The sequence below is a fragment of the Onychostruthus taczanowskii genome, unplaced genomic scaffold (assembly GCF_017590055.1).
Source record: "Onychostruthus taczanowskii isolate IOZ18803 unplaced genomic scaffold, ASM1759005v1 scaffold81, whole genome shotgun sequence".
NCBI classification, from domain to species: Eukaryota; Metazoa; Chordata; class Aves; order Passeriformes; family Passeridae; genus Onychostruthus; species Onychostruthus taczanowskii.
In genome coordinates this window covers 1,499,233-1,525,286 of record NW_024506002.1, presented here as the reverse complement: position 1 = coordinate 1,525,286, position 26,054 = coordinate 1,499,233, and the positions used below count along the sequence as shown (strand labels likewise).

Sequence of the window (26,054 nt, the reverse complement as noted above, 5' to 3'; positions counted from 1 at the left end):
CTCCTGCCGCAGAGTAATGAATGGCTGGGTAGGCAGCCGGGGCACTGAATATGGGCAGAGAATTGAGTTTCCTCGAGTGTGGGGCAGGCTGGGTTAACAATGTTGGACCTGGGGCATCTGAGCTGGGTGTAATGGGAAAAGGAAACAGCTCAGCACAAGAACCAGGGTGGATAAAACAACCAGAGCACCAAGAAAAAAACAGAGAAAGGAAATAGAAAGGGAGAAAAAAAATTACTTCAGGAACTAAGAAGTAACGCCAAAAAACCACTTTCCAATTAGAGGAAAACTTGCTGGGAAAGCAGGATAAGGGTGAAAAGGGACTGTTTTCAACAGGCAGGAAAATGTCACCCACATGAATCGAGCAGGTGTGTTCACCTGGAGGTGCAAAAGCTGAATTTAGCTGTGTGGGCATATCAGAGTCCCCTGGGAGATGGAAGTCACTCCTTGTGTTGCTTCACCATCATTGGCAACGCCCTGAGACCCTGAGTCAGAGCTGACAGCAAAGATTTGTGTTTTCTGGAGGTGTAGGTTTGCAGCTGTCTTCAAATACCATCAGACAAACTCACTGCCCCTTCAGCATTTGTGTACAAGGATTCAAAGAACCACATTTTAGCTTTTACTAGGAAAATGAAACTAATTCATTCACATATTTGTGGGGAAGCGAAGGCTGAGCCTATCCAGCACCAGAGGAGTTCATGTCATCTCCAATTCAAGGCACTAAAAGTCAGCTCCTTTATCTGAGGAGTCACAATCTCAGCTTGGAAGATGATTCAGTGTTTAGTAATGCATTTGTCAAGTAGATTTGAAAAAACCTCATCATTTGGAGGGGAATATTCTTACAAAAATTCCCTTTATTGGAATGGTTGTTCAATAGGTTGCATTCACTTAATCACAGAGGACCATGCTCCTCTGAAGTTCCTGCTTCCGTTTATTCCTGGATCTGAACTCAATGATTCTGAAGTGTGGGGGACAGGCAGCTCAAAGGGAACAAAAATGAGCAATGGGACACTTTTTACAGTAAAATATATTCAGTGCAGTCACCCAGCTCTGCTAGGAATGTCTCACAGATGTAAGGACAAATGTGTAGGAGGGGAGGAATTACAAAGCATCCTGCTGGGAAGGTCCATGCCTGGGGAGGAAGGGAAAGAGAGAGGGCTTGGGCATTCAGGATGAATCTTTGGAAAAGCACTGTAACCCTTTAGGACTGAAGAATTTAGTCTTAAAAGGAAAGGATGTTTAAGGAAGTATCTGTTACTTGGGACACTAAACTGATGGGACAATCCAGCTTTCAAGTCCTGGAACTGAACAAGATGGGTAATCCCTGGTTCTCACGTCCGTGTCCATGAGAATTCAGCTGCCATGAAAACCCAGATACATTTGGCCTGTTCAGAGTGTCAGAGTTGCTGCTTCCTCCTGGGCCAGCGGAGAGGTGGAAGCCCCTGCACTGCTGGTTCTGCCTCACGCAGCTCCCAGAGCCCAACACCATTTCAAAAGCAGAATTCTTACCTTGGACAAAGACATAGATCCTGGCCACGAGCCCCTGGTGCTCGGGGGTGCTGTTGAGGGCACAGCTGAGGTAGCCGGTGTCGTTGGCCGTGGCTCTCCTGAGGACGAGCTGGCTGCAGCTCAGCCCGGGGACATCGCGGCAGCCGCTCACGTGCACCCGCGGGTTGTCCTCCCTCAGCTGCCAGCTCACAGACGGGGCTCCCCTGCCAGCACAACACATCCAAATTACACAGCATTCAGGCAAAACTGGGGCTTCTATCTGGCCAGTTGTTCCCTGTGCTCCTACCCTTGTCATTCCCAAAAAAATTGTAATGGTCGCTGTGCGTTTGCACTTCCACCCATCAGAAATTGAGCTGGATCACCCCACACTGTTCCCCAGACATTCCTGAAATACTCTGTGGGAACTGCAGCAAACTCCCGCAGAAAAGTTTAGTTTCTCTTCTAACACACTGCCTGAACACAAGTTTGTTTTTATAACACTGTATTTTAGCCACTTCAAACGTTACAAAGCATCAGATTAAATTATATGTTTGTTCGAGGAGGAGGATTTTGCATATTTTAACAGCTAAATTAATGTATATTTTCTTGCACTGAGGCTGCATGGAGAGAGGAGGCTATTTATGTAATTTTTCATCACCTTTCTTGCTTAATCAGCAGTGACTCAGTCTTGATTTTTGTGAAGGGCCTGAAACTAATCAGGTTACAAATCTGGGAATATCTGCTCAGGACACATTTTTTCCAATTCCTCTTGTGACAGCAGCCAGAACAGCAAGCCAGGATGGCAGAGGATGAGACATTTGCCCCATGTGATCCCTCTGCTGCCAGATCTTTGGGCACAGCTCATGAAAAATGCAATTCCATGGAGTTCAGGATGAAAAGCAGGGCCTGGATGTCCCCTGCTGCAGAACCCAGAGTTGCCAGCTGATCTAAGTCACAGCTGGATGTGCTGGAAGCACCAGGCCATGGCAGCAGGAGCTCCTGGACCTCCTTCTGAGGGCTCTGGGGATGGACCAGAGCTACCACACAGGCCTAGGAGACGAAGATGATGGTGTTTTTTTGTAACAAACTGGTTTTTAGTGTGGAAGCTGGTGGGTTGGGGGTTAATTTCCTGTGGATTTTCCTGGGGAAGAAGTTGGTTTTGGAGAGAGGGAGTTGTGTGTGTTGTGCTGGAGAGAGGGAGTTGTGTGTGCGTTTGCAGAGGAGCCACGCTTCCCGAGTACAGGGGTTTGGCTCTCCCTTCTCACTCAGAGAATTCCCACTGGCATTTGCTGGGCTGAGGAAGGAGTGAGAACCCCTGGACTTCCCCAGGTTGGTGCTGCCAGGGAGAAATCCAGTCCAGACACGCTGACCCAGGACTGAGATGGCAATGCCCAAAGTGTGTATCTGTGTGAAATTCCCAGTTAGCCAAGAACGCAGAGTTCCAGTGGCCTGCAGGGGTGCATTAGGTGCAGTCAGATCATGTTTGCCAGGACATCCAGTGACATTTCCACAAACATCCTCTTGGCCCTCGTTCCTGCCCGTCCCTCTGTCGCCTTCCTGGAGAGGAGGCGGACATGGAGCTGGGCTCTTGAGGTTATTCCCAGCACCAGGCTGACGGGGAGCACTGGGAAAAGGGGGAATATCCTCTCTGCTGAGCAGCCTCGCCCTTGTTCTTGGATGCTCTAGTGGCTTGGACAGCCCCACCCCACGTCAGAGCAGCTTCCCATTGTCCTTCCGAGCACCCAGAGCTGTGGCCCACCCTACCAACGTCACTGGTGACTCCAGGACTGGGATTGCTGGCCCGGAATAGAGAACAGAGCCAGTTCACACGGAGACACGTCTCCCAGCACGTCACCGTGTCCCTGCCCCTTGTCACCCACACCCCTCTGGTGTCCACCCAGTTCTGCTCTGGTGGCTCTGCAGGGCAGCACTGTGATTTCACACCTGTGCTTCCTTAAATCTTTCTCCCCTTACATACATTATCCTGGTGGAAGGTGAAGCCTTTGGCTGTTGCTTTGGGATTTTCACACGTCTGCCAGAGAGGAGTGGCAGCAGCAGCTTTGGCCCCACTACCACAAGCCAGGAAATCTTGGCCAAGAAGCTCAAAAGCCCAGAGTTGAAGGGAGGATGGACATTCCCACAGACCTGCTGGGGCTGCTGCCCAGTGCTGTGCCCCACACAGCCCAAATGCCCCTGGAAGCACAAAGAATTCCAGAGCTAACCTGTGGGTGTGGCAGAGGAGGCAGGAGGGCAGACATCCCCAAAGGGGCTGATCCAGGGAATCTTGCATTCAGAAACCACACTTTCATTCTCTTCCCAGGTTTTGAATCATGTGAGCCAAGGAGGTGAAGTGCTGCAGGCCCTGGTCCCATGTTACACCCCATGCTCACATCCTTTTGTGTTTCTCAGACCTGTCATGAGGATTTCTTGCTTTGCATCCATAAGGCAATGTGGGACTGAAGTGCTCGTAACTCCTTCAATTATTTATTGATTTGGTGATACGAGAAAAGTAGGGTGCTCCTCCAGATTAAAAAAGTGGGGGATGGAGAACTGCTGGGAAATGCTGATTTAATTGGTCTGGGGCACCCCAGGGACTTTGAGTCCACACAGGTTTTATGAGAGAGCACCATTGAGATGTTAAAGGACTCCTTAGACTTTATTGCCATCATGTTTGCTGTTTGCCAAGCTAAAAATACCACTGGAAGGTTATTCTGACCTCGTAAGCCACATGGCAAGCTGAAGGGATTTGGAAAAAAGCTCACACTCCAGAAGACATCCCAAATTTACACAGTCTGAGCCCATTCACCTTTCACTATAACAAAGAATTAAATAGTCTGGGACAAAAATCAGAGGCTGTGTCAGCGAAACCTAAAGCTTAGATTCATCTTCTCACTGCTTTTTTTTCATGTTTTCAGTAACTTCTGTTGCAGGAAACCATCCAGGTAGTGGCGCCAGCCAAGGGAACCTTGCAAGAAGGTGTAAAATCCATGTGTGTGTGTGAGAGAGAGAGAAATTGTGAGAGTTTGTGTTACCTTGAGCCTTTTTTCCTACAACACTCTCTCAGAAAAACCTGAGAAACATCCTCTGGCAGTGGTGAAGTGTAAAAATCCCAGTCAGAACAAGTAACACCTCCATCCATCTCAGTCTGGGGCCTTTTGTGGGACCCAGCAGCTGCTGCATGTTCTGGCACAGCAGAGTGCTCTGGGTTTGCTCCTTCCTAGTGTGTCAGATGTGTCCCTGTTCCCTGAGCACCCTCTCCCTGTCAGCACCAAAATCCTGCTGGTCCTTGCATGGCTGGTGGCACATATTGTGCCAGGACTGAGGCACTGTTGTGATTTACAGCAGCAGCACTTTGGTTTTTCACAAGTCCTGGTTAAATTTGATTTAAAGAACATGTTATGTTTAAACAGGCTGGGTCTTTGAATGTACACACAGTGACTGCTGCTTATTTGAGTGTCTGGGATGGGCTAGGTGGCAGCTCCTGGTGATTCTGTTTGTTGTTTCCCCATGGACAGGGAACAAAGGAGTGGTTTTAGCTGCACAGGAGCTGAATCTGCCCCTATTTCAGGGAGGATTTCCAGCCATGTCCTCAAGCACGGCACATCCCACTCCCATGAGCTCTCCCTTGTGCTGACTCAGGGCTTTGCTTGGGCCCCTGAACAATACAACACAACACAACACAAAGGACTTGGCCAAGCTGACCCCAGACTCTCCTCCCTGCTCTGTCACAGCCCATCCAGCTCCCTGCACACAGCCCTAGCTCCCAGCTGGCCGAGCATCAGGCTCTGCTCTGTCCTGGAGCTGTGCTGGGCCAAACCAATCCACACAAGGACAAAAATCCAGCATTTTTTGGAGCAATCCTTACCAGCATTTTATTTTTAGGGTGTCTCCTGGTGAGATGACAATTTGGTCCTTGGAAATGCTCAGCCTTGGTTTCTGAAGGGGCTCTTCCTCAGCGAGACCTGACCCAAAAAAAAGAAGAAACCATCATTAGTTTAGACGGGCTATTCAGTGGTGTCAAAGCAGCACAATGCAAACTCTTTGTTTTGTAAATAGTTCCTAATTTGGGGGCCCACACAGTGCTGCATTTATCCTTGGCCAGGAGATGCCCTCAGTTTGTTTTTGTTTCCTTTATTCCTTTCTTTCTTTTCTGACACCAGACACCTGCATTTGTGCCAGTAGTGTTTTGAGCCAGCTTTATTACTGAATTATTGCAGATTTAGGAGAACAGATCTGTGTCAAAAGGATTTTGCACACATATAAAAGTGGAAGGAGTCAGGTATTTGGGAAATAATTTGATGGGTGAGCTCATACATTACATTTTAATTAATGGGAGAAGAGAAAAAATAATTCTGAGGAGCAGCTCTGTGAAGCACCTGTGATATTAAAGGCAAATTGAAGACCTGGTGTTTCCCAAATCACCATTCCCAAATCCTGCATCTGAGCTGAACCCCAGGCTCGGTGGGCACTGTGGTTGGGGTCATGCTCCCAGGGGAATCTGTGATTTTATCAGGTCTCCGATGACCCGGGGCATTAATGACAAGCAGTGACAAAGGTCTCTCTCATCATCTCCTGGCCCAGGAAATGTCTCCTGCCTGTGGAACTGTCCCAAGGGACAATCTGAGTGTTCATCTACAATGTGACAATGTTCAGAAAGTGAAACTGAGAAGAACCAGAAGTGGAGGTTGGCCAAGCTGGTTGCTTTGTCCAAATTCAAAGTAACATAATCAAGGAGAGGAGAAACCAGGCTCTGATAAGGATCTCCACTTCCAAAGCTCTGACATTAAAGCCGTGTTTTCTTTCCCCTCCTGCTCTTCAAATGTCTCTTCTCCTGTGCTTCAAACTCGATAAGGCAGAAATCCTCACTGGGCTCCCAGCACAGGCATTATTTGCAGCAGACAGGGAGATAACATATCTGGCAGAAAGAGAAACACTAGGCTTTAACTTTTCAACTGCACGAAGCAGTGATTTTCCTGCCCCCACCTCTCTACTCTCATCTCTGAGCTGCTTGATTTCAGTAAATTGCTCTCTGCCTGGCATCTGTGTGGGGAGTGACTCACTCCCACTTTGGAGTCTCTGGCTTCTTGCAGGAGCTTCTTGGACTCAGCAGAGGCCAGGTAATCCCATGGCACCACAGAGTCCTTCCAGAGGAGATCCTGCCCAGACACCACGATGCTGGACTGCCCTTGGAGCCCCTGACCCTTCCTTCAGACTCTGGTTGAGGCTTTGAACCAGTGCTGGCCGCCAGAGACAGATCCAGCCCACTTCCCCTGCTTTGGCATTGCGGCTCCACCTCCAAGGTCCTTTGCAGAACAAGAAGTTGGGGTCTGGCCGACCCCAGCTCTCTCCACTGGTTCTGTGTGACATTATTTAGCACCTCCAAACTGCCATTCCGTGGCATGCTGGGGAAGGAGAGCAGCTGGGGGCTCCAGCCCTGCAGTTCCCATTTATTTGGGAAGCACTGCTATTCCTCAACATCCTCAGGACGGCACACGCAGGGAGCAGCATCACACTGAGCTGAGAACCAACAGAAAAAGCCCCAAACTCTGCAGGAGGAGCCACTGCCAGGCAAGCCCATCCTTGCTCTTGGCTCCGAGACCCCTCTGGTTTCCAGGCAGAGCCAGTTCCCACCGGGAATGGGCTGAGCTTGGCACACGTTCTTTTGTGGTGCTGAGGCATTTCACAGCCCCCCTCAGACTGACTGTGCTGAGCTTTGCAAAAATGCTCTAGGATATGGTCAACAGCTTCCAATTTGTCTGTCAAATGCCATTAATTTGCCAACTGAGGGGGGTTGGGGTCCCTATAGCTCTCCCAGGACACTGCTCCTCCCAGGATTTGCTCTGGGCTGTTGATGCTGTGACTTCAGCCAGGACTTAGAAAACCCTGGGGTTTGGAACAAGATTATTTCTCTCCTCTTGTGCCTTCAGTTGTTCTTAGGGCTTAGGGGGGGCTCAGCTGGTGCCTCTGGATTGTAGCTCTCATGAGCAAGTGTGGCACTGTCAGAGGGTCTGGGGTCAGAGCCTGAGCTCTTCTCTGACTGCAGAGTCTTCAGGCTTTCACAACATTTGACACCGTTCTTGCTAAGAGAAATAAAAGTATTTTTCAATTATTCTGGTTTTGCTTCTGAGTTACTTCTTGCCCAAAGTTTATTTTGGCTTTGGGAGCTGAAGAACAGAATAAGCAAAGTGGAATTTCAGTGCTTTTCTACTCCACAGAGGACAGGAGGAGAATACCTATGGCACACACATCTGGTCTCTGCTGGCAGGTGACAGAGGGTTTATATAAACACTGCCTGTGCCCCTTCTGCCACACCACTGCTGAGTGGGCTGAGAAAAGACAGAGAGAGTCATGGGGGCAGGGTCAGGCTGTGCTAGGACAGGACATCTAATGCCAAACTGGCAGAGTGAGACCTCACAATATGCCTAACCTCCGCTGGCCCCTTTAGAGCTAGACTTGACTTTTGGAAGGCAAAGCTGGGGACAGCCCCAGGGTGTATTGGATGAGGAGGAAGGATCTGCTCCACTTTCAATTTGCTGTCTGTGTTTGAGGAGATTCATGCCTTTACGAAGGTGTTAAGATGCTACAAGGGAGAATCAAGCACATTCCTGGCAGTGCACCCCCTCTTTTCCACGGCCCTGCTCCCCAGCCTTTGTTCCTAAAGCCAGGACCCACAGCCTGCCCAGGGTGGGGCTGGAGACCTGCTGGACTGGGTCCTGCTGAAGCTGGAGTGCTCTGATTGCACTGCTCAAATTCCAGTGCCCAGGCCTAAGGGAACATTGTCCTCTCCTCCCTGTTAAATAATTTTGGTCCTGCTCTTGGGCTACAAGGGACATAAAATTAAAAGCAAGCCATCATTACTGTGTCATGACCATGGCAAATCTCCTTGTGAGAGCCACAAGAAGAATTCTGGGTGCCACAGCTGTCTCTGCTATCCCCTGTGGAGCTGACCCTGCTCTGGGTGTGCTCCTGGTGCAGCATCCTTCCCTAGATGCCCTGCCATGGTTTGGGATGAGGTGCTGGAGTGACAATCCTACTGGTCTGGCAGAGGGTCTGCCTCCTGCAGAGCCACAAAGGGGTCTCAGCAGCACATCCCAACACAAGTTGGCTCCAGCAGGACAAGAGCAGCACCTCCAGCCTGGACATGCCTCTGGAAAGAGCCCAGGTGAGGACAGAGCTTCTGCCCAGAGCCTCACTGCACCATTTCTGACTCTGGGAGTTCATTCCTACCTCCAGTTCAGGCTTTAGCATTCTGGTCGAGGCAGTGAAAACCGCAAACACAGCACAAGCACAAATCCTCGGGAGCCAAATGTGAAAGGTTGACTGATACATTATCCAGGGGAGAAAAAATATATTGAAAACTGCTTTTCCTGGGATAATCTGATTTTGCAGCACGGCCAACATTAAACACGGGAGGCTCCCCAGGCAGAGGGTAATGGGTGACCTCCGTCACCTCTCTGTCAGATGGTTTCCAACTCCATCTCACTTGGCACAGGGAGATCCCTCCCACGCACAGCCTGATGCTCCATACTGGGCCCAGCAGTGAGCGTGGATAAAAAGTATTTTTAATCTCTGTTCCTGATTGTAACAACCTTCCTCCAGGCATCCTCTGGGCACTGCAGCTCTCCCTAGCAGAGCCCTCACAGATGGCTGTGAGCCTGGCTGTGCCTGGGCGTGGCTCAGTGACAGCTCAGGCAATGTGATCCCTGATTAAGGATCCTGGGATCCCTTCTGGCCACAGGGAGAGCGGGGGGAGCAGAGCCCAGATAGCCTCTGCTTCGGATGACAAGGAAATCACTGCTGGGCAGAACACAGAGTGCTGTGCTGGCAGCAAAAAGAGGCAGGTTAGAGCAGGGATGGCACGAAGGCTTGGGCACACAAACAGCTTTGTGCACACAGGTGAGCTCCGTGGATTATTCACCTGTGTAAAGGCACTCCTGTGCAGAGAGCTGGGCCCAGGACACATCAGGGCCCCTTGGAAGGGACTGGAAGTCAGTTTGGAGCTGATTTGAGTCAGGGAAGGAGGGTGACAGATACACAGCATTTAAAATCTGTTTTGTCACTGCTGAGGGTGCTCCTGTGAGCTGTGCTTGCCTGGCAGAACCTGGACCAGAAGCTCCAGGAATCCTCTGGAACACGGGGGGCTGTCCAGACACCACACCCTGCCCTGGTGACCAGTGAGAGGTGACCACCAGTGACTGGGCTGGTGCAGAGGCAGAGCTGTCCCCTGCCCTCCTCCCAGGAAAACCTGGGCAAGGCAGACCCTCCAAACAACTCAGTCCCTGCTGCAGAAATGACACCCAGGAGAGGACAATGTTCTCCCCTCCGAGCTGCCAGGGCACCTCATCACCAGCATAGCATGAGCACACCTCAAAATGAGCAGGTGCCCCTTTCAAAGGGCATTTTCATGCTTCTGTCCCCAAGGAAATCTATTTTTGCTGGAATTGGAGAGCTCAGGGATTCACTGAAAAGCCATGGGTGTTTAAACCAATGGCCTGTAATCATCTTAGGATTTATTTCAAGGTTACCCCCATGAAAAGAGAAGGCACCACAGCACTGCCAGCATTATTGGATCACAAGCCTTGCAATATTTGGTGTTTTTATTAAGTCTTCAGCTCCTGGAATCAGCTTTCACTTGTTACACTCAAGTGGTTTTCAATTATTTTTAAAGGTTTAAAAAGACAGTAGCAAATAACTAAAGAGACCCATCTCCACTCCTCTTTTTGTTGTGAATTTGGACATAGGATTTTTGATTCTCCTAGACATTAATGAAATGTTTTGTGCTCTCTATGCACAATGCAAGATCTTCTAAAGGAAATGTTATTGCTACCATTGACTTTCGCAGCAGAGGGGAAGGGAGGTTCTTGTGGGGAAGGTCTTGGCTGTAAGTCACAGAAAAAAACTCTCAATTTTTGTCTTTTCTGCTGGCTGCTGAGTTCTGTATCAAGCCACTGATGGGAACTGAGTCAATATAGAGGGCAAAGACCCCATGATGGGCTGCAGGTGGGGAATGTGTGGGTCAGAGCTGCTTGGGGAAAACTTCCCCTCTAGACCTAATGTGGTTTGAGTGCCTCTCTCCTATTTCCTGTGCTAGGGAGCTGCTTTGGGTCAGGTTATTTGCTCTCTCAGTTCTATATGTGTCTTTTGAGGATAATAATTTGTCAATGAAGTTTTAAACCCTTCATCTTTTCCTGTGCATCTCCACTGAGCTAAACCACTTTTCCTAAAGGAGGAGGTGAGAAGGGGTTCAGCCTCTCACCACCTCTGGCCAGGACTCTCTCCCTTGCCTGCTATTCCAGCTGAACCATTTTTAAGGAAAACGGTTCATGAGCTTTTAAAGATTTTCTATTTCCTTTGTTTGTTTGAGGGGAATTGTTACTAGAAGCCTCTCTTCCTGTGGTTTTCCACATCAAAATAACCAGGAGTCCCCCAGGGTGGCTCTGCCGTGGGTGGGCACAGAGCTGAGAACCTCCAGGCCAGAGCCAAAGCTTCCCTTCCTACAGAAGCTGAAGAAGTTCATCCAAAATTAAATTAGCAATCACAAACTCATCAGGAGACATGGCAAAGGTTCCTTCAGGATGTTCAAATGCAAGTGTTAACCCAGGAGTACCTCTGGCAAAGCAACAGGATTCCTGTTTCCATTGATTTTCCCAGCCAGGGAAGGCAGGATTTGCTCAGCTGAGTCACGAGAGAGGGGAGCAGTTCCCACCCGTTCCTCTGTGCCTGCTGCAATGAAAGTTGTGTGTGGCTCAGGGCAGTTGGGGTGTAAATGATCCAAAGTGACAGCAACGAGAAATTAAATCATTAGTCTGGAGCGGGGAGATGTCAACAACAGCACAGTAAAAACAACTGCTAAGTGGAGAAAGTGTTTGGAGATAAGATAAGGCTTTGGCCCAGCTTTTGGGATTTGTTCCTACAAGGCTTTTCCTCAGCCACAGATGCATCAGCATTTCCTGCTGAGGTGGCACAGGGTCACCCTGGTTTCCTCCTGCAATCAGCAAAACCCTTCAGCAAGGCCACCTGATTGCTCTGGGTGCTGACATACAAACCCTGTGACCTTTCCTTGGCTTTTCTGCAATCCAAACATTACCTTTGGGGCTCACCTGCACCTGCAGCAAGGCAGCCCCTGGAATTACAATGCCATGGCCTTTCCTGGCTCTCTGTGATCTGGATTGCTGGATCAGCTGCAGATTTATGGGAAGGGGTCACAGAAAGCAGCTCCAGGTCAAAATTGTTTGGTCTTGGGCAGTGGCAGCTCATTAATCAGGGCCATTGTTTTCCCTCTGACACCACAGAGTCCCAGGGAGTGCCAGGGATGTCACCAGCCCATGCTGCTGGTGAGCTGGGGACTGAGGGGACATGTCCTCACTTTGGGACTGGCTGATAAACCAGGAACTCAGATCTACATGGAAAATAAACATGAAATCTGGGAAAGGAGGTGGCAACATCTGCAATCATCTGCCAGGCACTCAAGCACAATTTGAAGTATTTAGGAAATGTGGTAATCTCATGTTGATGGAAAAAAGGCTGGGAATGTTGTTATTTCTTGATCCAAATTATGGCAATTCCTCTGGGAAAGAGAAGACCTGGCACATCTCCATGATTAGGAAATATGCAGACCCAGTGGGAACAAGATGCACAAAAAAGGAGCCCTAAAGACTCTAGGGGGAAACAAAAAAAAATCCAAAAATGTGAGGTATGAAGCTGTCTTTGCCTCTCCCCCAGCATGGTCTCCTGAGAAAAGCTGGAGGGCTGCAGATCAGTGTTTCCAATGATTCCCAGACAGGATTACTTCATCAGCGCTCCAGACATAGCTTTCCTTCCTCCTCGCTGGCCATCCCCAGGACAGGGCACATTCCTCAGGCAAAGCTGGGAGTCAGGAGGAGTGAGGGCACCCAGGGGCTGTGGGATGACCCCTCCTGGAGAGCAGCCCCAGCCAGAGCTGGACACAGCTCTCTGTGCTGCCTTTGGGTCACCCTGTGCTCCCCCTACCCACCCCTGCCCTTCACCTCCTCCCAGGGCACTCAGGGAGCACTTCCTGCACTCTGGAGCTATTCCAGCATTTCTCTGGAAGTGAACCTAGCCAGGATTTCTTCTCTGTCTCCAGAGCACCGGGTAGGAAAACGGGAAGGTGGAAGGCTTGCTCAGAAGGGGGAGTGAAGGGACAGCATCAACTTCTGCTCCCTATGATGGGGACAGGACCCAGGGAACAGCTGGAGCTGTGCCAGGGCAGGTTGGAGATCAGGAAAGGTTCTTCTCCCAGAGAGTGCTGGGCACTGTCCAGGGGATGGGCAGGGTCCTGAGGCTGCCAGAGCTCCAGGAGCATTTGGTCAGTCAGGGTGGGATTGTTGGGGGGTCTATGGCTTGGACTGGATGATCCTTGTGTGTCCCTTCCATCTCAGGATATTCTGTGATCTATCTCTGCCTCCTTTGGGCTCTTTCCAGGCTTCTCTGTGTCCCTGTGCCAACTTGGAGTTGTCCCCACAGGTGAACTCCTGGTGGTTTATGTGAGTATGGATGGACAGAGCTGGAGATTTTTATGGCTTGTCAGCCCAGCTGTTCCTCACAACTACAGACACCAGACCTGGGCCAAGCTGTGGTTCCAGCTTGTCCATACCCTGCACTGAGCTGCCTTTATTCTAATCAGAACCCCTCTCTGCAGGTAATTTGTATGTGGTAAGTCATTACTGTGGACGCTAAGGAATGCTTTAAAACACTTCTAGTTTAACTACTTTGTTATTTTGAGGAGTATCATCAGATCTGCTCATTTAGCAAAGGTGACAGGTAAGGCTGAGGAGTCATCAGCAGTAACTCATGGGCTTCATGTGTGCAGCACTAAACACTGTGCTCACTCACATCAATGGGATTGGATTTGGCACCTCTCAAAATTTCTCTCAAACTTATTTGTTTTGTACAGCTGCAAATAATGAAAGCAATTGTTGGGCTGACTCAGTTCCAAGAACTATTCCCCAACCTACTCATGTACACAGAGAGGATCAGTCACTCTTCAAATCCATCCTGAGATGAGCCAGCTCCTCCCATGCAAAAACAAGCAGTAAATCTCTATTGATTCACCAGTGATTTCCCTCCTGGTCCTACCCAGTTTCACTCTTTGCGCTGGACTTTTTAACCTGGAATAAAGGGCTTGCCTACACTTTGGTAAGATACCTACACTCCAGGGTGGATGTTTTGTTGAGGAGAGTAGACTTCTCTGAAGTTAGAGCAGTAGTAGAGAAGTTTTCAACAGGTTTTCTATGCACTTTTATACCTTCTTCATAATTCCCTTTTGAAGTGACAAGAAATCACATTAAAAAAAACCACCAACCCTTTCCTTTTCTGTGTGTCTGTGATAAGTTAATATTAATTTTTTCCTGATTAATCACATCACTGCCCAGGTATTGGCAGACTGGAAAGGTCTGTGATGGTTGTTTACTGTGGTGGCATTTCCCAAAGAAGGGTCAAGGTGCACCAGAATGAACTGCAGGTGGGACAGAGAGAGATTTGAGGCAGGCTTTATCTCTCTGTGGATAAGAAACTGCCTTATTTCAGTGTTTAGGGGCAATGCAATAACCCAGGCAGGCATCAGCTCCTAACTGAGCCCGGCTGCCAGCAGAGGTCAGGATTGAAACTGGCACCAGAAGATGTTAAGGAGGGATTTCCCTGAGGTTTCCATGCAAGATGCTGTCAGTGGGGAAATGAAATTTTTGCCAGAGTTCAATGCAACAGTTGGTTTCCCACGTGTGGAAAATCTGCCCTGGTTGTAGACAGCTGACCTAGTCCCAGACATCTTCAGTCAGGACACAACTTCCAACAGTAATTTAGGGCAGCCAGACTCGGTTTAGAACCACAACTTTGGGGCTTGAAAAGTAACACTCCTGTAAATTCACAGCAAACAGATGCAAATGAACTTTTCTCAGGTTAAAGAGGTTGTAAATGAAGTTTCACTGGGCCACAGCACACAAATTAAAGCACTGCCCAGCATGAACTCCAAATGAAGTCCCACTTAAGGGGTGCTAACTTTGAACTTCACCTGGCCTGGCTATTTCAGTTCTTAGGACATTCATTTCCAGAGCAATTTTCCATGTAACATGAGGCAATAGCAGCAAGTGAAACAGTGTTTCCAAATACCCAGTCAACTAAATCGTTGTCCTCTGTGTCAGTTCTCCTTTGATAATACAATATGATGGTAATTCATCCTAAAACCAAAGCTTTGGAAAACTGTAACATGGATCCCCTGGAGAGACATTAAAATGGACAGAGAATAAAAGAGAGAAGTTACAAAATCCCTGACACTGTGGTTTAGCAAAATGTGTGTTTCTTTGAAAGCATTTTTTGGTCTTTTTTGCCAGCACTCAGCCTCTGTCTGGATGTATCAGATCAGAAGGATGCTCACTCATGTCCCTCCTCCACCATCTGTAGACTAAATCCATTATTCCCAAATTTTCTTCTTGTTCCATCATCCACTTGCACATGAGAGTGTTGGAAACTCTATAACTACCTGTACCTTATCCTCAAACCCTGTACAGAATGAGCTTTATAGGATCTGGAAAAATAACATTTAAGCCCAACAGATGGGAATCATCAGGAATGGCTCATAAATGGGCCTTTAGGTGCTACAATAATAAAACTGTTGGAAATGGGAGTGGTTATCAGGAGAGGGTGGAATCATGGCAGGTCTGATACCAAGGGCAATCATTTATCTGCTCCTTCTGTTGGCAAGAGTCTGGGGAGAGGAAAGAAAACCTTCCCAAGGTTGTTCCATCAGCCTGTGTAATTCACTCCCAAATGAAGCAGAGAGGCTAGCCCTATCTTTAGGAATATTTAGAATTAAAGGAGATAAAGTGCTGGGAGGTGTCCTTCACAAAACATTTGCTGGTGCTCCACAAACAATTCCTGAGAGCTCCAGCCGCCACATTTGGGAATTCTCTGATATCCTGCTGAGTGACCAAGCAGAGCCTGCCTTGAGGTACAGGACCATTCCCTTTCCAAACTTCTTTGGTGCTCCCTCAAAGGCAGAGTGGATATCTCAGCTGTGGGCTCTGAAGTGTCCCCAGAGCAGACCTCAGAGAGGACTGGGGATGTTTTCCAAGAAAGGCAAGAGCTGACAGAGGAATTTGGGTGAGGTTCTGCTGAATGACAAGAGGGTGGATTGCAAAGCAACCTCTGTCTGACCATGCTCCAGGGCTAAATCCAACTTGCCATCAAGGAACGTGACTGCCCAGGGAACACCAAATAATTATGGGAAAGCTGCTCAGAAAGACCCCAGCTTTCCCCAGACCTTGGGAAAGCTGCTTGGAGCTTGCTGCTTGGAGTCTTGCTGGTGTGAGTCCAGCAGTGATCTCTGCTCCCTGGAGATGCTGCTGTGTCCCATAGGCAGCACCACACAAACCCTGGTGGAAACTGGGCAATCCCCATTCTCAGGCCTTTATTCCTGCTCTCCATCTCTTTCCTCATCCCCAGCCCTCTTTTCTAAGAAAAAAATGAGCCTGCATGGAAAGGCTTCTTTGTAAAGAACATCTGTGTCCTCCTGTGTGATGAATCACTGACCTGCAGAAGGAGCAGGCCAGGGGAAGGCCACGAGAGGGATGGAGCTGAAATCAGAGTGGGGAAGGTGGATGGGCAGGGTGAAGCAGAACAAAAGCCCACCCCTGTTAGCATTGTTGGACCATTTCTCCTTGAGCTATAAATCCAGAAGCAAATGAGCCAGAGCCTCCTGAGGTCAAGTCAATTGATGTGCCACACTAAACAGAGATGGATTTGAACAAATACAGGGGTTGGACGTGTCAGGAACATGTGAATGCTCAGTGTCAGTAAAATCTGCTCGGTGGGTAATTACTTTGTTTTCTTAGTTTCTGAGCTCTACCCATTAAGAAGCAATGGGCTGAAGCTGACTTTGGACTTGACGCCGGAATCTGTTTTCGATCAGCTCCGTGCTCTACTTCTGTCGGCTTTGTGTGCCTGTCTCAGGAGGTTTTCCCTTTTTTTCTGGTTTGTTTTGAAGGATAGCAGGTTGCTATTTTGGGAGACAAGATAAAAGCTGTTTGCTGAGATGGGGAGAGGGAACCTAACCATCTCCTTAAAACCGAGCCCCGTTTCAGTTACATTTCCACAGCCCCAGGCGAGGTTTTGTTACCCTGTGCCTGCAGCCTCCCTGGCCAGCTTGGCCTAACTAGGTTTGGTTTCCTCACTGGTTTGCATTAAGCTGGAAAGTACCAATCAGGCCCAGGGAACTGGCTGCAAATCATTTGGTGAAATCCTTCTTAATGACAAACTCCATCAGGCCGTGGAGCAGGGCTTCAATCACTTCCTCAGCCTCCACCGCACTCTTACCCTGACGTGACCCCAACTTCTCCCCTGTTTGTGAGGCTTCTCCACAGCTGTGACATAATGTTTTTGATGGCAGGCTTTGGAGGAATTCTGCTCGTGGCAAAGGAGGAATCTGCTTCGAATTAGCACTGCACATATTTATCAAGTCTGCATAGCATGGCTGCCTGTTGACAAAAATCCCTTCTCCTGTCCCCCACAGGTTCCCACATGACTTGCAAAGGTTTGGAGCTAAAGCACTTTTGGGTGCCTGGGAGCAGCCCAGAGAAGGGGCAGCAGATGGGTGATAGTCCAGGTGTGATACCTAGAGCCAGGCTGTGTTTTTATTGCCAGATCCTGCCTTTTGGGTGGATTTGGGGGTGCCCAGACACTTCCAGGACTTCTCTGCCGTGCCTGGAGCCATTCCATCTCTAACAGGTTGGTTGAGTTGCAGCACATCAGTTCTTCATCTGGAAAAACTGTGGCTCGGGGAAGGGGGTTGCACAGTGACCTGGAAACAGCAGATTTGCTTTGTGGGATCCTGATTTTAAAGGTGCTTTACTGCAGCTGCTTCCAAGAAAAGCAAACATTGCCAGGTACCGGGAGCAGCCCCGGGTCACATTAAAGCCACCTACGCCGCTCGGCCAAAGCTGGGCAGGAAATTCTTCTCTCTTCATGTCTAAATATTTAAGGCCTATTTATTTATTTTAATTCCTCTTGTGCATAGGGATAAAAACACAAATCCTTCAAAGGTTTTTCTTATTATGGAAAGCAGCTACAGAAAAAGACTCATCTAAAAATAGCCGGATATTTAGGGCAGCCCCCGGTAGTGGGAGACAGATCCAGAGCCCAGATTCCACCAAGGAACGTGTGTCCCCAGCATCCTACACTTCCATCCCAACAACAAGGTCATGGCATCGTTGGGATGGGACAGGAAACACCATCCTGGCTGGAGAAGCTTTCCTGGAAAACTGCTTCTAATCCAGCCACTTTCCAAGCAGGATTTTGCCACAGCGAAATTTCCTAATGAAAAGCTTTTTTTTCTTTTTTTTTTTTTCTTATGAAACCCCAAACTGGTTCTGTTCTTAATATTGATTTCAGAGCAGAAACAACCATGCCACTGTTTGCTTTTCCTAAAAATCTCACCTCTTCATCCCAAAAGATTCTTGCAGTTCCTATAGATAGCCAAAATTCGCAGTTGCCCTTTGAACAGTAAAATTCGTTTGGGTGCTGGGTAGTTAACAAAATCAACAAATATGGCTCTAAAAGTAATTAAATGAGGAGGGTTTGGAGCTCTGTCCTGCCTCTCTCTTGCAGAGGATCCAGAGCTGGTGAGGAATACAGAATATGTACGGAAATTACTAAGAAAAAAGAGAATGATGAAAGTTCAGTGAGCACTGAATGAAAGCAAAGTGAAAACTGGATGTCACCAAGAAAGAAAAATGTCACCATTTGAATTCAGGAGGAGAAAAGCACCAAGGTGAGAGATGAAAGAATAATGCAAATCCATGCAGGCAATTAAATTAAAAAAGTTCCTTCCATCCTGATTCCACACATACAGCCTTGATTTGCTGCACTAAGAATTCAGAGAACTAATCCCAGAAATGAAATCCAGATCTGAGACCCTGCAGAATAAACAAACAGCTTATCAAGCTAGAGCCAGCCTTTGCTGGGGTTCCTCTTTCAGAGTCCTGCTCCCTCTTGTCTTGATTAATCACCACAACTTTTGGTGCTGCACATGAATTTTGGCCTGGCAGAGGTGAACTGTGGCTCTCAGAGGTTTCTGCATGTGCTGAAGGAAACCAGCAGGTTCCTTGCTGAGCACGGGGGTGTTTGTGAGGTGTGGCAGGGCAGGAGGGGGAAGAACACCCACTGCAGGCAGACAGAATTGCTAGAAAAGCACATAAAAATGCATTTGAATTTTCCTTGGATGTGCCAGGAGGTTCCAGAGGTGCCTGGATCTGCGTGGCCAGGCCAAGCCAAGCCCAGTCACTGGCACAGCCAACAACAAGCAACACTTGGAGTCACAGGAACACTCTTGGGCTCCAGCTGGAAAGGGAGGCTCAGCATTTTGTTGCACTCTTAAGCTATCAAAATGTTTATATCAATTGAAAACAGGCTCTTGGGGGAGAGTAAAAAAACAAGGATGAATTTTGAGGCTGAAACCTCAGCTGCCAAATTGTAAAACCCTTGGCTGGAAGGTCTCAGGGTAGAAAGCACTGCGCAGCATTAACTGCATAGCAGTGGTTCAAACAGGAGCCATTGGAATAAAGAGAGCCTTCAGGAAAATTGGGAGGCATTTCTTTTGGGCTCTAGAGCAAGGCCAAAGCATGGAAGCAGCTTTGGGAGGAGAAAAACACTGCTGGAGAGTAAAAAGAGCTGTAGATCAAGCCCCAGTCCTGCAAAGCTTGTTCACAGGAGCTGCTGTGCTGACACGAACATCTGTGCAGTGGGAAGAGCCCTCTGAGGCCAGGCAGAGGCAGCAGGAAGAGATCCTGACGTGGGGCAATGGCTCTGAAACTAAGGGAAGTTTCCCCCACAATGCACTGAAATTAAGGAAAGCTTCCCTTGCAATGGCTCTGAAATTAAGGGACAGTTCTACTGCAATGGCACTGAAATTAAGGGACAGTTTGCTCTGTGGTGGCACTGAAATTAAGGGATGTTTCCCCCACAACGGCACTGAAGTTAAAGAACAATTTCCCCTGTGATGAAAGAGAAACTCTGTGCTCACATCACCACGGGAGGAAGCACAGCAGATCACTTTTTGTAGTCTTAATTCAGTTGAGCTATTTTAAAATGATGAGTCCCTAACCTCAATATTAGACCTGTTCAGCTTCTTATAAATCTTTCTAAAAAGGGTTCTGCTTGTTCATTTTTCAGTGTTGTTTGGCCTTTGGCCATCAAATACAGTTGATCTGGTGAGATTTAATGGATATCAGAAAAGCAGGAATTCATGGTGATGCTGGAGTGTGAATGCCCCTCACTCCATGGCAGAAGAGCCAATGTTTGGGTGCAATTCCAGCCTGATTCCCATCATTTCACTCCTGAGCAAGGGCAGATTTGCCCCTGCTCTCCCCAAACTCCCACAGCAGTGACAACCCTGAGTTAACAATGCTGAGCATGACCTGTTTACTGTTTGGAAATGAGTAATTCTCTGCATGATTCATCTCTCACTGTCTTTGTTGTTCCTCAGAGCAGCCATGGAGGAATTTTGGCTGTGGTATTTTATTCCTGCAGCCAACAGGGCAACTTTCTCTTTTCCCCGGTTTCCAGAAAAATGTGGGTGGTTGGTAAGGAGGCACAGAGAAAGAAGGAAAAATTGGCATTTTTCCTTGGAATTCTCCAGTTCTCATCTTGATTAGAGCCCTCCTTGTGTTCTGTAGGGACTTCATCCCTCTTGACACAACCTCTTAAGCCAGTGAGATGCAGTGGGGGGAGAACACAGCCACAATCTCAACCTCTCCAGCCCTCCCCTGGGGTTTTATTCACCAGTGGAACCAGATCCTTCACAGCTCATCCAAACTGGGTCTTGAGCTGGAAGCAGCAGTTTGACCTCATCAACATTCCCATTTTCCAGGTGGGATTCTCCAGTCTGATCACGTGCCTCCCTGTACTGACACAAGGTCCCATTGTAGTTGAAAGGGAAAATAATTCAGATATCTACACTCAAGCAGAAGGCAAAGCAAAGCTCATGTAGGACCCTGCCATTTGCAAACTCCTGCAAAATGCTAATTTCTCTGTTCCACTGCTGATTCTCTGAATGAATGTTTATTGTTGAAGTCCCGAATCCTGAGGATTTGGAGAGCTGTAATGTGCAAATCTTTCCTTTTCTCATTAAGCCTGGCTGAGGCTGGGAGGTTTGGGATCTGCAGGCTCTGCTGACCCTCCAGGACAGCCACAGGAATAGGGAGGAAAGGAAATCCAAATATAAAATCAGCTCAATGTTCTTTTCTCCCTCACCATGGGAGTTGTGTTCCTCTCCCACTGTCTTCACCCAACTCATGACACTTTGGTGAGCCCTCCATGCAAAGGATTAATCCAAAGTTGAATGGTTTTTGATTTAAAATGAGAACAGGATAAAATCAGCAGCTCCAGCTCTTCTGTTTTCTTACAAAAATGCTCACCCCACTCGTGGGCGTGACTCAGCACAAGACAGAAAGGTGCCCTCAGTTAGAGAATCCTCAACTACCTCGTTCGGGTTCCAAATCCCAGTGGGGCTCCTGGAGGAGCTCACAGCTGTGGGATCATACCCTCACTGCCCTCTCTGATCCCATTCCAGCACAGGACAGGCACTCAGTGTCCCACAGTGTGCAGGGGGAGCTTTCAGAGAAGGCAGGAAGGATCCAGAGTCATCCCAAACCAAACCCATTTCCCCACAGATTCCACCCATCTCCCACAGATCCAGGGAGAGCACGCCAGGTGCTGGGATTTGGGGCCACTCCTTGGAGTTAGCTCTATTTTGCTGTGCCTTGAGCTGTTCTTCCCAAAGCAGAGCCCAGCTGGCACCTCAAACCCCCGGGAAGATTTTGGGGGCAAAGCCTGCAGCAGGTGGATTCCCCCCATCCATTCTCGGGGATTCACATGTACCCAGCCCCTCTTTCTTGTCCTGAAGTGCTTTCATCTCTCCTGGTTTTAAAGAAACCAGGGGAGGCCCCACCCTGCTGTACAACTGCAGGGCTATTTACCACTTGGAGAGGAAATCCCATGTCACAACCCCTTGGAGCACAAGGAATAATGTCCGGAATTCCTTTATCTGTGACCAGGCCTGCCTCACAGGCTCTTTCCTGTCACTTAAGTGTACACAAATATATTCTTTTCTTTTGTCAAGGCAAAGGGCCCAGATTTTAATGATGGTTTATTAAAAAAGAAAAGGTTTTGGCAAGACTCAAGAACAAACGTTCTCTGACTTTGGGACCTTTTGTTCTTCAAGGTGAAAAGTGACTATAAAGAATAAGGAAAATTGAGTCACTGGTCCTTGCCCTCCATAGTAAATTTGACCTCCACTGTTTTTACAGCGCCTAAAATTGGTGTCCTGGGCTAATCAGGGAAGTTAAAATGATAAGCCTCCCTCCAGGGCTGCTCTGCAAGGTGATATTTTCTGAAGTGATCAGAATGACCCTTTGAGCACTGCAGATTTGTACCCTCAGCTCCAAGGTTTCTGTCCATGCCTTCGTGCCAAACTCAGCGGGGCTGAAGGTTGTGCTTATCCATTTGTCAGAAGGATGGAGTGAGAGGTGGTGCTGGACACAATTCTGGGGGCAGGGCTCCCTTCCTGAGAGGATGGGAAGCAGTGGGATGCAGCATGTGCTGAAGTGTCTCCCTGCACATGGATGCAGCCATTCCCTGCACCTGCCAGGCTCACACTTTGGAAAAGAGGATCAGAGACTCCCAGGAATGGCTGAGCCATCCTCCCAGAGCCTCTCTGTGCTGGCAGGACCAGCTGGAATCCCTCAGGGACACCTACCAGCATCCCAGGCACTGCTGGGGCCACTCCCACCTTCCACAGAACAGTGCAGAGACCACCAGCTCCAGGCCAGAGGAGAGGAAAATCTCCCGCAGGAAAGGCCTGGGAGCAAGGAAGTCACAGCAGAAATATTGGCACCCGCATTCTGAGGGAGGCGGGGAAGCAGGCAGGGGAGGAATCTTTCCAGGAAAAGAACATTTGCATCAGATACTTCCAGAAATAAAATATCAGAGAAATTTTCTGAATACTGGCAGCTCTGCCCTGCTTTGCCCCATCACTCTTTCTAGCACTCTTTTAAATCCTTCTCAAAAAAATGGCGATCCTTCAGTCTGGAACCCCTCATGCAGAAAGGAGTGCAAGTGCCACCAGGGACCACAGAGCAGCCCCAGGTGATCCCTGGCACCCTCCTGGCACTGCTGGCGATGGCAGGAAGCTGCAGCCTTGTTGCAGGACAAAGAACTCAGCAGCTGGAGTTTGCTGGCTCTTTATTGATATTCCTCCAGCACACAGGCAGTGCCAGATGTGCCGTCCCTGATTCATGTGCATTGTGTTTGATGTCTCCCAGCAGAACCAACCTTGGGCTGCCTCCAGCAGCTAAACTGGTTTTAAATATTTTTAAATATTTGGGCAAGTCTGTGATTGGCAAGAACCTGTCCCTCCCTCAGCATCCTTCCCAGCTGAAGTGCAGGCAGCAGCTCGGAGCAGTCACAGATGTTTTCTGCACGGGAGGAACGTCCTGTGCTCTCACTGAGCTGCTGCCACTGGAACAAATCTCCCAAGGAGGGGGATTTTGGCAGGAGGGGACCTTGCAGGGGCTGAGAGCTGAGTGTTCCCCCAGGGATGTGTCTGTGTGCTAGAGCACAGCAGGAATTACAGCTGCTCTTATCTGGGTGCTGTCAGTGCCCAGGGCACCAGGCAGGCACAGCAAACACCACCAGCCTGCCTGCAGGGGATAAATCCCACTGCTCCCCGGCCTCCTGGAAGGGGGGCTGCAGTGGAATACGCTCATTTGGAGGCCTGGCAGTTGTAAGGCTTGATTTGCCTTTGCCCTTTGCGCTGTGTGTGTGGAGCAGAAAGGACCCATGGTCAGGCAGGGCTGGAGAGGCCAGATCCATGGGGTTTTCCTTCATTTTAGACAAGCTCACTCGTTTCTTTCTCCACTTCCTGAGTGACCCACGCTCCCTGAGCAGAGCCAGCAGGACCCTGGCTTGGTGCAGGGTGTCCTGAGCAGGGCTCTCTGTGCTGCGGTGGGATGTCCCCAGTGTCACAGCCCTAACCTGCCCCCCTGGCCAAGGAGCTCTGCCAGGGCAGGGAGGATGGGCTGCCTCAGAAATCCTAATCCACCTGTGAGAGCCCAATTCATGCAAATCAAGGTGGATTAGTCCCTTCCATTGCCCTGCTCTGTCACTTTGCAGTTGGTGGCAGTGATTTAAGGCCACTTTACTCAGAACTTGGGCTTTTTCCCCCCAGCTTTATTTGCCTGACCTTGGTGTTCCAGTCTGCTGCAAGGAGATGAAGCCATGTGTGACAAACCATCCAGGCTGATGTTTGCTGGGATGGGTCACAGATTTTCCTGCCCTGTGTCAAAGACACCCCAGCAGGAACAATGCCAGCGCTGTCCCAGAAGGAGACACCCCTCCTGTGCAGACATTTCCCTAAAAACTGCCATAAATTCACTGTGTTTTGGAGAGCTGGGACTGCTGTGCCACACAAGGACTTCTCAGTGTCACCAGCCCCATGGCTCTGACAGCAGAATCCTGATTTTGGGTGCACATCCCACAGGAGCTCACAACCTGACAGTGCTCAGATCACTCCTAAAGGCAGGCAAGCACCACAAACTCAGCCCAAAATCCCCAAATTTGGGGCAGGGGGGTCAGAAACACCTCCCCGTTTTATATCCTGCCCGATATCTGCTTTTGAACCAGGTCACGAGAGATTGTTATTCCCAGCAGAGTGTTGCCTTGTTGAAATGTGGAATTTTTCAGGAATTTTTCATTAACATTGGCTCTGGCAGATAAAATATTGGCCATGCCAAAGACAACATGCTTGGGAATATGCTGCTTCTGAGCACAAAGATACTGTGCCTCAGCACTGGAGCCCACCCAGCACATGGGTTGCCCCAGTGACAAAGAGAATAACAGCCATGGAAGCTGATAACACCCAGGAATTTTGATTTTCCTATGTATTTTCATCTTCATTAAAAGACCAGGGTGGCATATTCCAGTGAACACTCTTTTTTGGTGCTCCCTTTTCAGCGAGAGAATTTGCTTGGTGGGACATGAAGCAGTTGCAATTCTATCGATGGACGCACAGATCAACTTTGTGATTCTGCATTAATTCGATTGTTTTCACATGAAAAGAGAAAAGAGACAGAATATTGGTCATGCATAAGCAAAGCAGTGGCTGAAGGGGTGCTGAGGGTTCAGGAGCTTTGCTGGGCTTGTTTCACAAACCTTGCCACAGGATGGGTGAGGAGTTCTGACAACCATGGTGGATAAACCCAGCCATGCCTGGCCTGCCCCTAATCCCAGTCCTGACACCCCTCAGAGCCCAGCTCCAGCACTGACCCCTCCTACCCTCCCTTTGTCCTGTCCTCCCAAAATTTTTCATATCTACTGGACACAGAAATGTGTTCTTAAAGTAAATACCTAAAGTTCTGCTGCTTGGGAAAAACAAAACACATTCAAGGAGGAACAATGTCTCTTTTTTTCTTTCTTCCCACCCTTCCTCATGACACAATATTAACAAATATTAATATAAGCACTAAAGCTTTGATACTGAGCTTTGAGAGGATCTGTAAACGGGTGTCTTGTTTGTATCTGTGTGTTATTCATCTTTTGTTTTCTGCATGGCTGTGCCCACCCTCTGAGGGTGCACATCCAAAGGGCTGGGCCCAAAAATGAGGTGGTACTTAAGGTACTCAAGCCTTAGCTGTAGGTTTGGGTAGGGGCAGCTTTTGTAGGGAAACATCCATGGCTGAGAAAGGACAGCATCAAAATGGCAATAATTACAACAACAGAAGTAGTAGTAGTAATAATAATAATAATAATAATAATAATAACAACAACAACAACAACAACAACAGACTGCAAGGGGCAAGGAGGAACTCAGACTGGGTTTTGAGCCCTGGCTGGATGCTGCTCAGCTGCAATTTTCTGCTTCTCCCCAAAAGTGTGCAGATTCCAGAACAAGTGAGTTCCTAGAAGGGGGATTTCTCCTTTGGATTCTCAAGTCCAATAACCCAATATTCCCTTGAGCAGTGTGATGCCTGTAATCACCTTATTTCTACTGCTGAAAGCAGCAAGGGGCTGTTTGAGGGCTCCAAGGAGGAGGGGAAACTCCTCCTGAGCTCCTGCCCAGCCCAGGTGGCACTCCAGGCTCATTAAACAGCTCTCCAAGAGGTACCTCCAGCATGGGGGAGATGAGAACAAACCCTCAGCCTGGAATCCTCTCACTCTGAGAGCCTCTCAGTGAGGGAATCCATTAGATCAGGGCTGGAAATTAACTTTGCAAATTCCACCATGCCAGAAGAATGAAAACCAAGAGGCTTCTTGGGATGTGGGTGCAGCTGGAGTGCCTCTGCACCATGCAGGTGTGGGTGTGGATGCCGTGGATATTTCACCATTCAGGAGGCTGAGGGAGGTACCACAGTGGGAGGAATTCAAGAAAGAAATGCAGCTTTGCAAGGCCTGAGCATCCCTGCCAGGGACTTCTGCCAGTTCAGGCCAAGCCCAGCACAGTCCCCAGTCCTGATCCTCACAGCCTGAAATGCCTCCCTGTCCCTGCAGCTTCAGGTGGGATTGTC

General features: G+C 48.8%; 1 protein-coding gene across 2 annotated transcripts in view; it reads right to left on the bottom strand.

Moving 5' to 3' along the window:
• The window catches only part of LOC121346527 (vascular endothelial growth factor receptor kdr-like), a 126,375-nt gene that overhangs the window by 87,721 nt on the left and 12,600 nt on the right, over positions 1 to 26,054 (bottom strand). For both annotated transcript variants that reach the window (XM_041424402.1, XM_041424403.1), the window contains exons 2-3: positions 5,351 to 5,447; positions 1,507 to 1,709 (exon numbers count right to left, since the gene is read on the bottom strand). In XM_041424402.1, the coding sequence (XP_041280336.1) occupies positions 1,507 to 1,709; positions 5,351 to 5,447 (300 nt within the window). The remainder of the gene's footprint in view (positions 1 to 1,506; positions 1,710 to 5,350; positions 5,448 to 26,054) is intronic.